The sequence below is a fragment of the Olea europaea genome, chromosome 1, assembly GCF_002742605.1.
Source record: "Olea europaea var. sylvestris chromosome 1, O_europaea_v1, whole genome shotgun sequence".
Lineage (NCBI taxonomy): Eukaryota > Viridiplantae > Streptophyta > Magnoliopsida > Lamiales > Oleaceae > Olea > Olea europaea.
This window is the reverse complement of record NC_036237.1, coordinates 30280040-30294765: the sequence shown is the minus strand read 5'-3', so window position 1 is coordinate 30294765 and position 14726 is coordinate 30280040. Positions and strand designations below refer to the sequence as shown.

General features: G+C 34.1%; 1 protein-coding gene and 1 long non-coding RNA gene across 2 annotated transcripts; both read right to left on the bottom strand.

Annotated features, from left to right (window-relative positions):
* Positions 1-228: 228 nt before the first annotated feature.
* On the bottom strand, positions 229-13162 carry LOC111400616 (nicalin-1-like). Its single transcript, XM_023028020.1, has 14 exons — positions 12762-13162; positions 10314-10480; positions 9804-9907; positions 8693-8759; positions 8100-8192; positions 7862-8026; positions 7630-7770; positions 7454-7531; positions 6102-6214; positions 5955-6015; positions 2286-2453; positions 1146-1247; positions 853-942; positions 229-700 (listed from the first exon to the last, which is right to left on the bottom strand). The coding sequence occupies exons 1-14, from the start codon at positions 13072-13074 to the stop codon at positions 638-640; spliced, it is 1725 nt and encodes a 574-aa protein (XP_022883788.1). The 5' UTR covers positions 13075-13162; the 3' UTR covers positions 229-637.
* On the bottom strand, positions 11000-12755 carry LOC111400638. The gene is made up of 2 exons (XR_002703842.1): positions 11665-12755; positions 11000-11499 (listed from the first exon to the last, which is right to left on the bottom strand). It is a non-coding gene; the product is annotated as an uncharacterized LOC111400638 (long non-coding RNA).
* Positions 13163-14726: the final 1564 nt, after the last annotated feature.

Sequence of the window (14726 nt, the reverse complement as noted above, 5' to 3'; positions counted from 1 at the left end):
AACCATTCCCCAGGCAATTTCATTCCTAAAATCTCAATGGAAGTAACATTTGGGTAGGTCGATTTCATCTCCAGGCCAGATATAATTCTCAATTTCATTCCTAAAATCTTTTAGTGAAGTCAAATCACAAAATTTATCCTTCTTGACTTACCAAATCATTATTCTGATTTCATCTTCAAATAAGAGATTGAATCAAATCAAAACACTGCACGCACACTCATGCCTCAATGTCATGGAAAAGATGCCAGTTGATTTCAAGCCAAATATGTTCAAGTACCATATCAGATGATAAATGAATCAGTTTTTTCGAAAATACAACCTCGCTTAAAATCGGGATCTAACATAGAAGCTATGTCTCTTTGTAAGGAGAGCCAGCTGGAGGATTACAGGGTAGTCTCAACAAAATTTGTTTATAGCAGCCAAGTGATCTCCTTCAGGAAACCACCGAGGAAAAGTTAAAGAAATAACGACCAACTCAAAACTTCTAACTAGTTTACTCAGAATTAAGTTAACCTACACACATAGGGACCATCAGATAACTCATCTGAAGTTCAATGTCCGCATTTAAGCTGCAAAAAAAGTAATCTGCAAGTCCAAAACTCGGAGGGTCCTGGTGGTAAACTACCCAGCTCCATAATCAAGCCGTTTTCACTTTGCGGGAAGGGGGACGACGAAATAGACTGATCAGATCATCAAGACCCTGTAGAGACATAATCAGCATTTGCAAAGATGTCATTTTCTCGTTATCATACTCATTAATAAGGCATATATAGAGCAACTTTTTGCATTTTCTGAATAGAATGTGCAGACAAGTGGGATGGAGAGGGGAAAAAATTTCATTAAGGATCATACCCTGGTTGTGATGACTAGAAAACTGAAAAGAACAATCAAGTATGATCCGAGGACTAGCAGCAAAAGTAAGTCGAATGTTACACTGGCAACCTGCAGTATATCATCAAAAATATCAGACCATTCGTTAGATACATAAATTGCATTGGGTTTTATTTTAGAACCAAAGATTCCCAAAATTGAAGTGACTTCATAATCTCTTCATTCCCTCAAACCTGGTGCTCTTGAGAAATTAAATGCTTAAAGAGATTTATGTCCGACAAGATACAAACAAAATAAAAAGGTGAAATAAGCACCTGATATATATGCAACCTGCCAGTTGTTGAATCATAAAAAGTGAACATTCCATCAAGAACTTCCTGTTGTACATTCACCTCGATGGTATGATCTGCTAATTCCTATCAACAAAAATAAATATAAATAAATAAGAAAAATTGTAGTCACAATCCAAAACTAAAATTCAGGAAAGGGAGTGGCTCGTGGGATTTAACTTGATTCTACACAGCCGATTAATTTGTAAATGATGAATATAATATCACGTCAATTCAAATTGAAGAAATCCATCGCCATACAGAAAAGGAAAAGAATAAAAATAAAATAAAAAATCCAAAACCACGAACTTCTTATTGACCACTTAGAAACATCATCTTGACTAGCTTAACATATCAGAGATGAAAGGTCTAGACCCTACATTTCTCAACCACTGAGCCAAATCCAGAAACTATTTAGTGTATAGCACATGTCATAAGTTGGCGAGCTCTTTCACCAAATCAGGAAACTATGTAGCGTAGACAGGGAAAGTGGAATTCACATCCAGAAGGTCATTTTTCTTCAAGCAATAAAATAGGAAGTCAAACATTGCTCTGGATGCACCAAGCAGATGACATAGTTGACAAAAAATCACTACAGTCCTCTTTTATCATTTCACAACGTGTGCTTTGCTCTTTTTCAATTATTAGGGAGTGGTAAGAGCTTTATTCTCTTAAATATACTGTTGTACTTGTGTAATCAGTTGCCATAAAATTTTGCTACCCAAGGATTTTTAATACAGTCAAATTATTAGGAGGCAAAACCCTAGAATTATTCATATTATATAGCATCTCTCAGTTTCATTTTTCTTGCTTCTCCAATATTCCATGCTTGATTACAATAACTTTGCAGGTCTAACTTCAATTTTCCCCTTCTCCTGGAAGTTCACTGTATCATCTTTGCATGTTTAGGAATTCATAATGCTACATTTCCGAGTCATCTTCGATTCACATCGAAGCTACAATGGCAACTATTTCTTTAGCCAAAAAGGGAAACTATAATCAAAAGCTACAAAAGACGTAGAACTGAAAAAAAAAATTAAAAAAAAAATGCCACTATTAAAGAAAACATATAGAATCACAAGGGATAAACTATGAACTTAAAAATTCAAGTAAAGCAAGATTTACCTTTTTCAGCGCCATGATGATAGGATCAGTTTTTGAAAGAAATGGCGCCACTCGAGGTGTTCTTGACAAAAGGTCTAGCCATGAACGTATATACGAAGGATTGACAGCTAAACTACTATTATCCGCAAATATATTGATGTCTTTCCCCTTCAAGTCATAAATATGTCTCTGTATATACGCATTAAACCATTAGGCCATGCAAAATCATTTAATACATAATATGCATTATATATTCATACATATGCAAAATCATTTGATGTTTAATAAACCAGTCCAGTACATTTTTAATCAGAAACTAGCATGGTCGGGATTAGCTGATTTTGGGTATTACTGCGTAAAAACTTTCTCCATGAAATTAACAAGCATGATCTGCTAATTTTACACAAGCTCACTGTTTATGCTCCAAGTTGTCAATAAATATGCATGCACTCTTCATTTCTTCAAAAGTGTCCGATGCATGCATATGTGCACAAGCAAGAAACAAAATGAGCAGTAACAAACATGTATGGCGAAATTCTACAACCTTAATTTTGCAAAACTACAAAGCAAGGACTTCAGAAAATAAATTTGAAATTTAAGATCTCAACTAACACTTGAACAATTACCTATTTATTGAATACGTGCATGGGTAGTATGCATGTATTGTAAGACTTATAATTTTGGATTCAACGTGTATAATAATGTGACAGTCCTCAGTTTAAATTGAGGCTCTTGGACAATTACCTTCCTAATTACAATCCTATAAAATATGGAAAACTATTAACTATACAAATTTGCTTATATATGATATGCAATCAAGACGTAAATAGATTGAATAATCATGGAAAATATATAGCTAATCCTGACTGACATTCCCCCTCAAATTGATGCTGGAGGATTGAGAAGCATCAATTGCCCACAAGGAATTGATGACGCTGCCGTGTCATAGCCTTTATAAATATGTCAACTATCTGAAGATCAGTAGAAACATGAGGAAGAGAAATAATACAAGAGTCCTGAGCTTCCGAATAGAGTGACAGTCCACCTCAATATACTTAGTACGTTCATGAAAAAAGTATTATTAGCAATCTAAATAGCATTAGTGTTATCAGCATGAAGAGGGGTAGAATCATCCTGAGAAAAGCCAGTTCAGCTAACAGTCCACAGAGCCAAAGAATTTCAGAACGGGCAGTAGACATGGCCGGATATTCAGATTCAGTAGAAGATTTAGAAACTCGATCTTGTTTTTTACTCTTCCAAGATATCAAGGAATCACCAAGAAATATACACCACCTAGTACCAAAACGTCTAGTATCATGATAACCAGCCCAATCAGCATCACTGTAGGCAACAAGGCGAAGAGAAGTACCGGTTGGGAAGAATAAGCCACGATTAGAAGATCCGCGAAGATAACGAATAATACGACGAACAGCAGCTAAATGTAGATGTCGTGAAGCTTGCATGAATTTAATGTCAGGATCAGTTATTGTCAATTAGTTCAAACTACCCACCAAATGTCGATACAAAGTAGGATTGGTCAATAGATCACCCTCATCACCGTGATATTTCGTATTTACTTCCAGTAGAGTATCAACGGAAGGAGAATCCTGAAGGCCGACTGCAGTGATCAAATCTAGTGTGCACTTATGTTGACTTAAAAAGATGCCAGAATGATCCGAATGAACTTCCAACCCAAAGAAATATGTGAGGAGACCAAAATCTTTCATATGAAAAGAGGCCTGAAGATGTTGTTGCAGACGAGTGATTAAATCTGAATCCATCCTTGTGATGACAATATTATCAACATAAACAAGAAGGACAATACCAATCGGGGTCTTGCAAAGGAACAAAGATGAGTCATATTGACTCTGCTTAAAGGAAAATTAAAGCAAGGTTGACTGAAACTTATCAAACCAAACCTGTGGAACCTGCTTCAATCCATATAGAGATCATTTCAACTTACAAACATCTGAAGAAGAAGAGGTTGGGTCATGTAAATTTGCTCCTTAAGATCACAATAAAGAAATGCATTTTTAACATCCATTTGAAGAAGTGGCCATCCTTGAGATGCCGTAATAGAAATAACAGTACATATCGTAGTCATTTTGGTAACCAAAGCAAATGTCTCTTCATAGTCCACCCCATATTCTTGTCTATTGCCAAGAGCAACCAAAGAGACCTGAATTCCAAGTCGCCATTGAAATATAGGACAAATAAATAAAAAACCACTTTCAAATAAAATTCAAAACCGAAATTCAAGCCTAATTAGTTGTGTCAAATAAGCAAACTTCAGCCCAAACAATATTTGAGATTACCAGCCCAAATAGACCTCAATTTCTCCCTAAAATGAACTCTGAAGATTTTGATTCCAGCCCAAAATTGACTCCTGCAAGTTGTCGGCCACCACACAGTCGCAATCTGAGTTTCCCGTCAACAAACCAACCCACTTCACCCAAATGTCGAACTCCAATTTTCGAGCACCACAGAGGACACCAACTGACTGTCGACCACAGGATTCAGCCAAAGCAAGTGTTGGCACTACACCAACAGTCCCGACTAGAAGGTAATCGGAAGTTTGCTGCTCAAAAGATCGTGAACCACAAATATTTATGCTGGTTCTTCGACCACCCAGAGACGACACAAGCAGCCCACAAATGTTATACTTTTTGCACAATCGTCATTGCCCACAAAGACTATCGGAATAGTCAAGGGATTAAATCCTAATTTAGAAATCCTTACTCTGATACCATCTAAGACTTATAATTTTGGATTCAATGTGTATAATAATGTGAGAATCCTCAGACTAAATAGAGGCTCTTGGACAATTACCTTCCTAATGACAATCCTATCAAATATGGAAAACTATTAACTATACAAATTTGCTTATATATGATATGCAATCAAGGCATAAATAGATTGAATAATTATGGAAAATATATATGCTAATCCTGATTGACATGTACAAAACCTTAGATTAGCACGTGCACTCTAATTAAGATGTTACTTGAACCATGATTCATTCAGTTCTGCTTTAGGCAAACCAGATGAGATCAGATAAACAACAAATTATATGTCATAAACATTCATCCCCCGCAACCACTCAAGTCCTCAATATAATGTAGCTTTAACCTAAATCAACAAGACAAACAATAGGAAAGCAGCGGCATCTGTTCAATTTAAGTCGAAATACTAATCCATACATAAGCTCCTTACAGTTATTCCACAATTGAATATTATGTTACCTTTTGTTTAGATTAACATTTCACTATATGCAACACACAAATTAACCTAACCTTCAGATTATTCAAAATGAAATCGAAGTTCAGTTAAATACAGAAAGTGAGGGTAAAAGAAGATCTCGAACATCCTTTCAATTGAACATGCCGCCATCTATCGATTCTAATAAAAAAATCTATCATAATATATCACAACACTATATTCCAGATGAAAACAGAATTAAATCATATTTACAGACAAGAAGTGCATTTTTTGGACATGAAACTTCATTTGTGCAGCCATTCACAAATTGCAGGTGTGCAAGAACTACAGAATTTATTTATCTTCATTTACAAGCACGGGGCTGCAGGGGAAGGGAGGAGTGGGGTGAAGGATTGTGCAAATTTCTACAGAACATTACACCCAAACTACAATAGGATTCTACCCTAGAGAACATTAACTATGAGATCTTACCGCCAGACTTTCAGCAACTAACTTGACACTTCGACTTATTAAAGCTTCATCAACAAAATGTCTGTACAGAAAATCTGAAATTTAGGAAATGGCAAATCAAGCAAAAAATAGTTCAAGAAAAAACTATTTTTGGTTCCCAGTTACAACCTGTTATCTGATAGACCTCCAGTGTTTTGCAGCAATTCAGGAGCAACAGAAAGCTCAGAGAGTGTTGCAGCTGTGACTCTCAGTCTCGAAAATTGCTCATGCTCCCAGGCCACCTAAAATGCTTCAAAAGCTTTAGCAGTGAAACTAAAACAACAAGATAGGTGTCAATTACAAAATAACGACAAATGCCCCCACAACTTCAAGTTGATCATATCAACTAAAAAATTCATGATAATTTTCCTTCTACTACAAGCAGTCTGCATCTTAATAGAAATATTGGTAAACATAAGTCGTAGAACTAAGAGAAGGTGGTAGCTTATCTTTTGAAACCACATAAAATAAAACCAGGTTTATTTCTGAACTGCTTATGCAAAATAAATTGGTGAAAGCACACAAAAAGTTCTACCAAGAGTCTTGTAACTATGACGAATTAAGCGTCTCCAAAGGGTCATCACTACCAAGAGTCTCGTAACTATGACGAATTAAGCATCTCCAAAGGGTCATCACTTTTTTTTCCAATAAGGTTAATCAACTACGGCCTACGGGTACCCAATCTTTATAGTTTCAATCCCAATTAAAAGGCCACATGAAAGCCATTTTTTGTTTGCATAGAAACTTCAGTAATAAGTTGGAGAGCTTTATTTTCATACAGACTGCATTAATAAGTCAAAAGTATGAGCTCTTTGAAAACATTAAAGGCATCATAAGCCAGGAAGTAGAGATTAGCCACAACAAATGCATAGAGCAGAGCAGTGTTGTGTTATTCTAATCGACAAGTGTAAGAGAAGTAATCCATAATTGCAGTTATACAAGTCATCATACAAGAAGAAATTAAATCTTCATAATCAATAATCTATCACTTTATTCAAAGAAAACCTGTTCATAAAGCTGATCCGCAACAAGTGCGCATGACAAAACTACCTAGAATTCTCCACTTGCTAAATATAAACCTAAAAGACATTTTATCCACAAATATCTCACCATAATTCAGTTCCTTCCTAAACATATCCATAGCCACAGAACATGCTACTTGTGATAACCACAACAAAAAAAGGCATTAGAGGTTCCTAGTGATAGTAAAACTCATATAATGTGATACTTATGCACTGATCCTCATGCAGAAAATAAGAATGAAAATATCACGTATGATTCTATCCTAAAATTGTATTGTACAATATCCTAAATTTCTGTTCAGTCTCCCTAAGCCATGTTCAAAAACAATTTAAAATGAACTTAATAAACTCATCTGTATCTCAAATGTTAAGCACTAGAGCTATCATAGGTTTTTTGATTAAATAATATCAAATAAAAAGCATTTTAAGTGCAATTCAAACACCTACACATCTACTTACTCGAGTGTTAGAGATGTTTATCTTTTTGTGTTTCAGACCAACTTTGAGCCCCAATTCTTCTGCGACATTAGATAAACCCTGCAAATTCCACTCAATAAGCCAGAAATTGGCACGGCAGATGACTGTGTTTGAAAAATAAACCCACATCTTTATTGCTAAAAAGTTACTTTGCTAACCTCAAAAATTTGCTTGATGTAAGCATTTTCTGGAGGCTTGGAAACATGAATCCATAAATCATTGTTAAATGAGCCAACGCTATTCAAGCAAATAGCATAATCAATAGTCTCGCGTTGACGCTGATCCAAACTCCTAAGCCACTACACAAGGTAAAACATAAGATCATAATAATGACATGGCAACATATGTAAGCACATAGAAGAAAAGAAAAAAAGTTCTTCGAGTAAGCACCTTGTAAGTTCCATTATAGTTATAAGGTCCACCAGATGTAAGCCCAAAAAGTAAATTATACCTTCCTCTAGTTTTAGGATTTGAATATAAAATAGAAAACAATCTCGCTATTTCAAGAAGGGCCACAACACCACTTCCATTGCTATCACTTCCCACTGATAATGCCTGTTAACATTAAAAATAACATAAAACCCTGGACCATCAATCAAACAGAAAAACTAAATAAATAAGTATTTACTGGTGCAGCTCCAAACGTGTCATATGATGCCACTATGGCAATAGTTGGAAGTTGATTTGAATCACCATCAGCTTTCAATCCTGGCAACCACCCCTGACATAGCATGAGAATCATTAATGATGAAAAAATACGTCTATAAACAGTAGTGTAAGATTGGCAGAATTCATAACCCCTATGATAGTTTATGTGTTCAATCAAATATAACAATGTCACAGGCAACCGTTCATATATGGCTGCAATGTTTGAAATTGAAACTTGAACCTCTAGATTGCAAAAGCTATATATTATGCACTGTTTGGCCCCAATTCTCTAAAACTCATTTTTCCTCGAACTCATTTTCAAACACACTTTCCCCTGAGAAGAGTTAGGAATGGCAGTTCCTGCTCATTGGGAGGTCCCAAATAAAGGGGTTTTGAGCATAAAGATTCCACTGACCTGTTTCATGGGATTTACAACGTTTATCAACTTTTCAACCACACATTCATCAACTTTAATCAAAATCTACTAAAAATTTCATTTTTATATAAACCAAACAGGGTTTATATAATGGCCCCAGTCAATCCCAACAGAAAAATAACAGGTTAAGCTTGAACCTGGATATTTGCAATGGTTGGAGATGCAACTTTCTTGGGTTCTGGCACAGCAACGACAAGCTTGTATCTGAAACATATATATTCCATCAAAAGATACATAATAGGGTTAATGGAGAACTTGATTCTTGATTCAACATCTGACATAAACAGATGCAAGTGCAATCTGTGGATAAGACGCCACCGGCGTTCAGGAGTCAGGGGTACTATTATGAAGCACCAAAGAGTCATGAAACAGAACATAATAGCCCACAAAACAGCAAATCAAAAGAAAAAAGAAAGGAACTAAACATATACATGTAAAACTAGCTAGCGGAACTAAATCATACATACATACATACATAGTAAATTAAATAATTAGCAATAACGAATTTGGAACTCTCAATATTATGAAACACTCGAAGAAAAAAATTATATAGACATAGTGCGGTCTACTTCACTTCATTTACTATTGAACCGACCGGCAGTCTAACAAGCTCACTTGCATGCCTCCTTTTCTGTTCACTTTCAGTGCCTTAAAATTGAATATGCACAAACCAGAAAATGAACCTAGAACACTCGTTATTCCATTCTCTCATTTTCCCTAAGTAGAAAATAATGCATTTAAATTCCATCAAAATTTCTCTCAGAATCGTAACATATTATGGAGCTAGTCAATTACATGAGTTATCTTGACACTTATAAATATGGAACAGACCTAGAAACAAATAAGACTTCCTATTTTCCCCAAGCGTAGACAGTTAAAATCATTTATATTTCTTTGTGATGTAAATTGCTAAAATATTTTTATAGCTAAGGGTGACAGGCTTTGGAGAGTGGGGGCAAAGTCATTATGCTAAATATGACAGAAGGGGACTGGAATACAAAATGAGTATACAGTTTTTAGCATGAAGTCTGAGCTTGTATTGAAAAATGCACTGGTCTAAGTGCCACTTTCAAGACAGGGATCAAGAATTCGGTAATTGATGGCAGACCACACAAAACAGAAATGAAACACAGTTCTACTAACCCAGTACTTATTCTCAGCATCATATGATATGTTAGATATGAGGAATGGGAGTGTTTCTGATTCTAATGATTTCTTAAAACATTCTTTTCAAGTCAAAAGACTAACCCGCCAGTTGTAGCAGTTGCCAGTTGACCAGTAGCATCATTCTTCTTGACATCAGCTAGCACAGTATTAATACTATCATCCTCAAAACCAAAGTACACTGGATACTGACACATAAGATAACAGTTGAATCAAAATTCAAAAACATAAGATTGACAGATAGAGCATGAAGTGTTTTAAGTCAATAAAGAAGATAACACACTACTTTATGGGTCACATATTATATTAATAAGCCAGACATTACTAAAAAACTATAACTTCAAGCATGCTAGTCCTTGTTTTCACAGGTGATCCAAGTTATACATTCCAGAATCCATGAACAGAATTGCATACCGTTTATGTTCTCTTGGAATGAACAGGTGGAAGTAAATACAATATCCTAATTGTGCAGTGTACAAATTATCTCTAGATACAAGTACATCGAAAATGCCAATATGTATGCTTTACAGTTTCCACAACCAACAGAAAAAAGAATCACCGATTAAATCCAAAGAAAGTAATTGTTTCACTCACAGGGGTGTTAGCATGTATAAGTAACTGCTCTAGTTCAACCAATACTTCCTTCATAAGGTCTTTTGCAGAATCATGATGAGCTCCACCCACACTTTCAGAGTTAAGACTAAAAGCTGGGGGGAGTAGAAGCAATAGACCACCTAATGGCTTTCTGTGCGTAATATATTCTGTCATAAGATTGTCAACAAAAAGATAACTCCAACTCAGATGAAAAAGATTATGAAGCTATAAAAATGAATATAAAGTAGAATGTAAGGTAGTTGACACATAGAAACTAAGCCTAAGTTTGATTCATGTTTATAAATTGTTAATAAACAATTAAGTTACTTTTTATCCAGGAACCCACAAGTACTACTCACTTATCCACCGATCATTTCTATCTATTTATAATTTAAACTCTTTTAGACACTTCCAAAAATGCTTTAAAATAGATAGGGAATAGATTTTTGTTTATTGATAGTAGTGCCTTTATGAAATGAAAGCAAGAACTGAAACACAATTGAGCAAGAGTTGTTTTAACTTTGTGAACTGAAAAATATACTGAGAAGGTTTTAAAAATGAGAGGAAATATATTTTTCACTTATTTTGAATTCAAAACCATTTAAACTAGAGGTCATTCACAATAAAGTGCCAATATGTGGACTGAAAATAGATAAAGCTTTTGACAGTCTGTCTCTCATATGTGCTTTTTTTTTTTTTTTTCCAGTTAATCTTATCTTCAGTGCAGATGCTGTAACATCATGCTTCCACTCGTCTCTGTTTAATAATTTCATTATGTAAAAAGTTTTCACATACCAGCTGAGATGACACCTGTACAACTCTGATTACCTACTTCAAGTGCAGTCCAACTCCACAAAAACCTCTTTAAGAGTAATTATTTTTGCTTTTCAGCCAGCTGACATTGCACTAAATCTGTTGTTGGAACATATATTTTGCCACACTAATCTAGTATGCCCAATATCAACATGCAAAAGGCATCTCCATTTGATGTACCACTCCTTTATATGAATAATATTTGAAACCAAGAAATTGTACCCAACATGGCATTCTATAAGCATATTTGGCAAAGCTTAGTTACACATACTTTTTTATCCACATTTTGTAGGACCCACAACTTATTACTCCTGATCTACATATTCAGTAGGACCACAACTTATAAGCAATTAAAAAGGCTACCAAAAAAGCTCTATATGGACATTGTTTTTTTTTTTTTTGATAGGTAATCAAATAATTTTATTACTTAAAAGAGAATACACGGGGGGGGTACAATCACTTTAAGCTATTAAGGAAAAACATGAAATTAGGCAACCCATCTACAGGATTTCTAGTCACAGCATTAAACCAAGAATACCTATATGGACATTGCTTATAAGCTAATTACTTTCATTTGAATTATAAAACAGAGCACTTATTTTTACATGAGATATTTAAAACATAGTTGAGGTGCAACAAAAATCACCATTACACCAAGTGGCTTGCAATATTCCCATGTGAACAGAAAACAAACTTAACATTTCAGTACACTATATTCAGCAAGAATGTGTACAAGAACATATCATAACATGTGGAGTGGAGCATCAGGTAACTTTGGACAACTAACATGTGTCATGTCTAATTTTCACAAGATAGAAGGCCACCAGTTAGTTTAACTTCCCATTCACTCCATCAACTAATGTCTCTCTTTCTTTCCACTATTAGAAACTCAGTGGTCCGGATATAACATAATAACTGAAGCATGAACTAACCAAGCATGACCTTACTATATGATACTTCTATAATGTGGATTTTACAGTTCAATATCTCGCTACCTTTTTCTCCAGAGTTATTAAACAATTGGAATAGACTTTTAATGCATATTTTACTGTATTTTTCAAAATTTTTGGTCGTATTATAGGTTAAAAATGCATTTTCTAGTTTTCAAGTATTTTTCCAATAAATTTCCCTTATTCAGCACTTTTCAGTACAGTAAGCAAGCTCCATTTCAGCTTCACAAATGCAACACGCACGCAGATTACAGAAAAGCAAAAGCTCGCCTTCTAATAAATTCAATGTCCAACAGATAGATAGGAAGTTCGGAAGTTTAATTGCTGACTAAAAAAATATGTAATGAAATATCATTACAATTTAAAGATATAAAAATGTAAAATCCTCAACTAAAATTCAGCTTGCATCAGCATTGGCAAAGCAACTAAAAAAAACTCTCTTCTGAGTTTCCTTCTATAGTAACCCGCAAACTATCGATAGTTCTAAACTCTTAAGACATTCTTTCCTTACATAAAAAATTAACATAAAAGTTAAATTTCAACTAAGTATCCGCTCAGAACAGCTATATTTTTTTAATTAAAAAAAAAAGTTAAATAATACTTAACATCTTTAAATTTTCTTCAAGTTGAACATAAACTAGTAAAACCAGAATTCATAATTGATTAAGAGAAGCAAAGAATGAACCTTTAATGAAGGTAAGATTCAATTCGCGGACGGGAAGGATGAGGACAGTGCGGGAGAGATCCGCGGCAGCCCCAGACGATGAAGAAAAAAACGAAGAACCGGCGTGATGGTTGAGTGAAGCGAGTCGAGATCCGAACGGCACGCCACCAATATCGTATTGCACAAGCCGGTACACATCGACCACCGTTACGGCGTCGCAAATTTCGATGCAGGCCATCACTAATATCAATAGTGTGATCATTGAAGAATACACGGGATCGATTAACACTGATGAGGGTTTCGGATTTTGAACTTTCTTCGGAGAATTCGCCATTAGGAGCTTGAGGTTGGGTGGACTGTGGTGGGGTTGAAGTAGTTTAGACAATGTGATGTGACTTGTGAGAACCGAGAATGTGTGCAATGGGATATATTGGTAATTATTGGGGAGTTTACGCTCACAAGGAAGTTCATTGCTTCATTTATCTATTTGTTTTTGTATTATTATTAAATTGGAAATTTGTTTTGCAATTTTCTGTTTAATTTTAATGTCATTTGTTTTTAATTAGTTGGTGACAGCATATCTAATAGACCTTTTAAATATGAGATGCGTTCTATTTTAAAGAGTCAGTTTTTAAAATTATATCTCAAGAGGCTTTTTAAATTAATATTTTAATTTAGATAATTTGGAAGGACAAACTCATTCTTTATAATTAAATACATTCAAAGTGTTTCAATTTTCAATGTAAGAAAATAATAAAATAATCTATAAAAAAGTTAGTTAAAATAAAAGATAGAGGAAAATAATAAATTTTTTTGGGATTAATAAAATTAAATATTAAATACAAAGAGTTTGTTAGAATACTTCAAAAATTTAATTCTCTAAATTTATAAATGCTCTTCAAATAATAAAATATACTCTTTAAAAATCGAAAATCTCTTGAAAATATTCTAAGAGGAGTAACAATATTCATGGTGAGCATTATCAGTCTAAGTAACATTATTTAGATAATAACCATACATAGTATCTTCCCAAGATTTTTATATGCATATAATCCAAGCCAATTAGGTTTGGTAATGGTAAAAAAGAAAAAAATGTAAATGGTGTCGTACGTACACTTTCTGTCAGCTCCCAATCTTGTCATTTAATTTATAGAAATTTCAAATTTTTGAATACTTTGTGAAGAGAGAAAATTTTTAGCAATTTGTATGGGTCGACCATTAAGATTACAAGTTTGACACATTTTGTTCTTTTTCAACCACGGTCATTGAAGAGTATGAAATAGGCAAATAACACCAACTATAAGATAGTTGAATTTTTTATTTTTTTAATAAACTTTGTTACGTTGCAAAAAAAATATTAGAGACTAATAGCTATATAAAAGTTGTATTACACAAAAGTTGCACTATGTACTATACCTTACAATCATAACCGACCTATTTGTACTATTATTTATACTACATATCAAAGGCCATGCGAACATATTTATTTTCCAAGAAAATTATCTAAAAATACATACATCATAGTAGTAGCATCGAGGTTGTCAATATAGTAGTGGGATCCCACAGAGTGGTGGAAGTCCGAAAATTCTAGATACATCATCCATGTGTGAACTTCTTTGACATACATGTAGTACTGCCCATCTTCCAAAATCATAAGCTTTAGCAAATTTATCGTACATATTCATACTTTCTATTGTGATGTACATTTCATATAACATAGTAAAAAGTTATATTGATAATATTATAACCTTATGAAAAGAATTGAATTAAGATTTAAATTAAAAGTCTTGTGGCAAAATTAAGGGGAATAAGGCGGCTACGCTACACATTATCTTATCACTCTAAATACTAAAATGACAAATGACATAATAGGATAAAAGATGGCAAAATAATAATTAGGAAAAAATAAATTAATTATTAATTCAGTTCTCAATTACTATTATAAATAGGGGAGAATGAGAGAGAAGGAAAACACGCAATAATTTG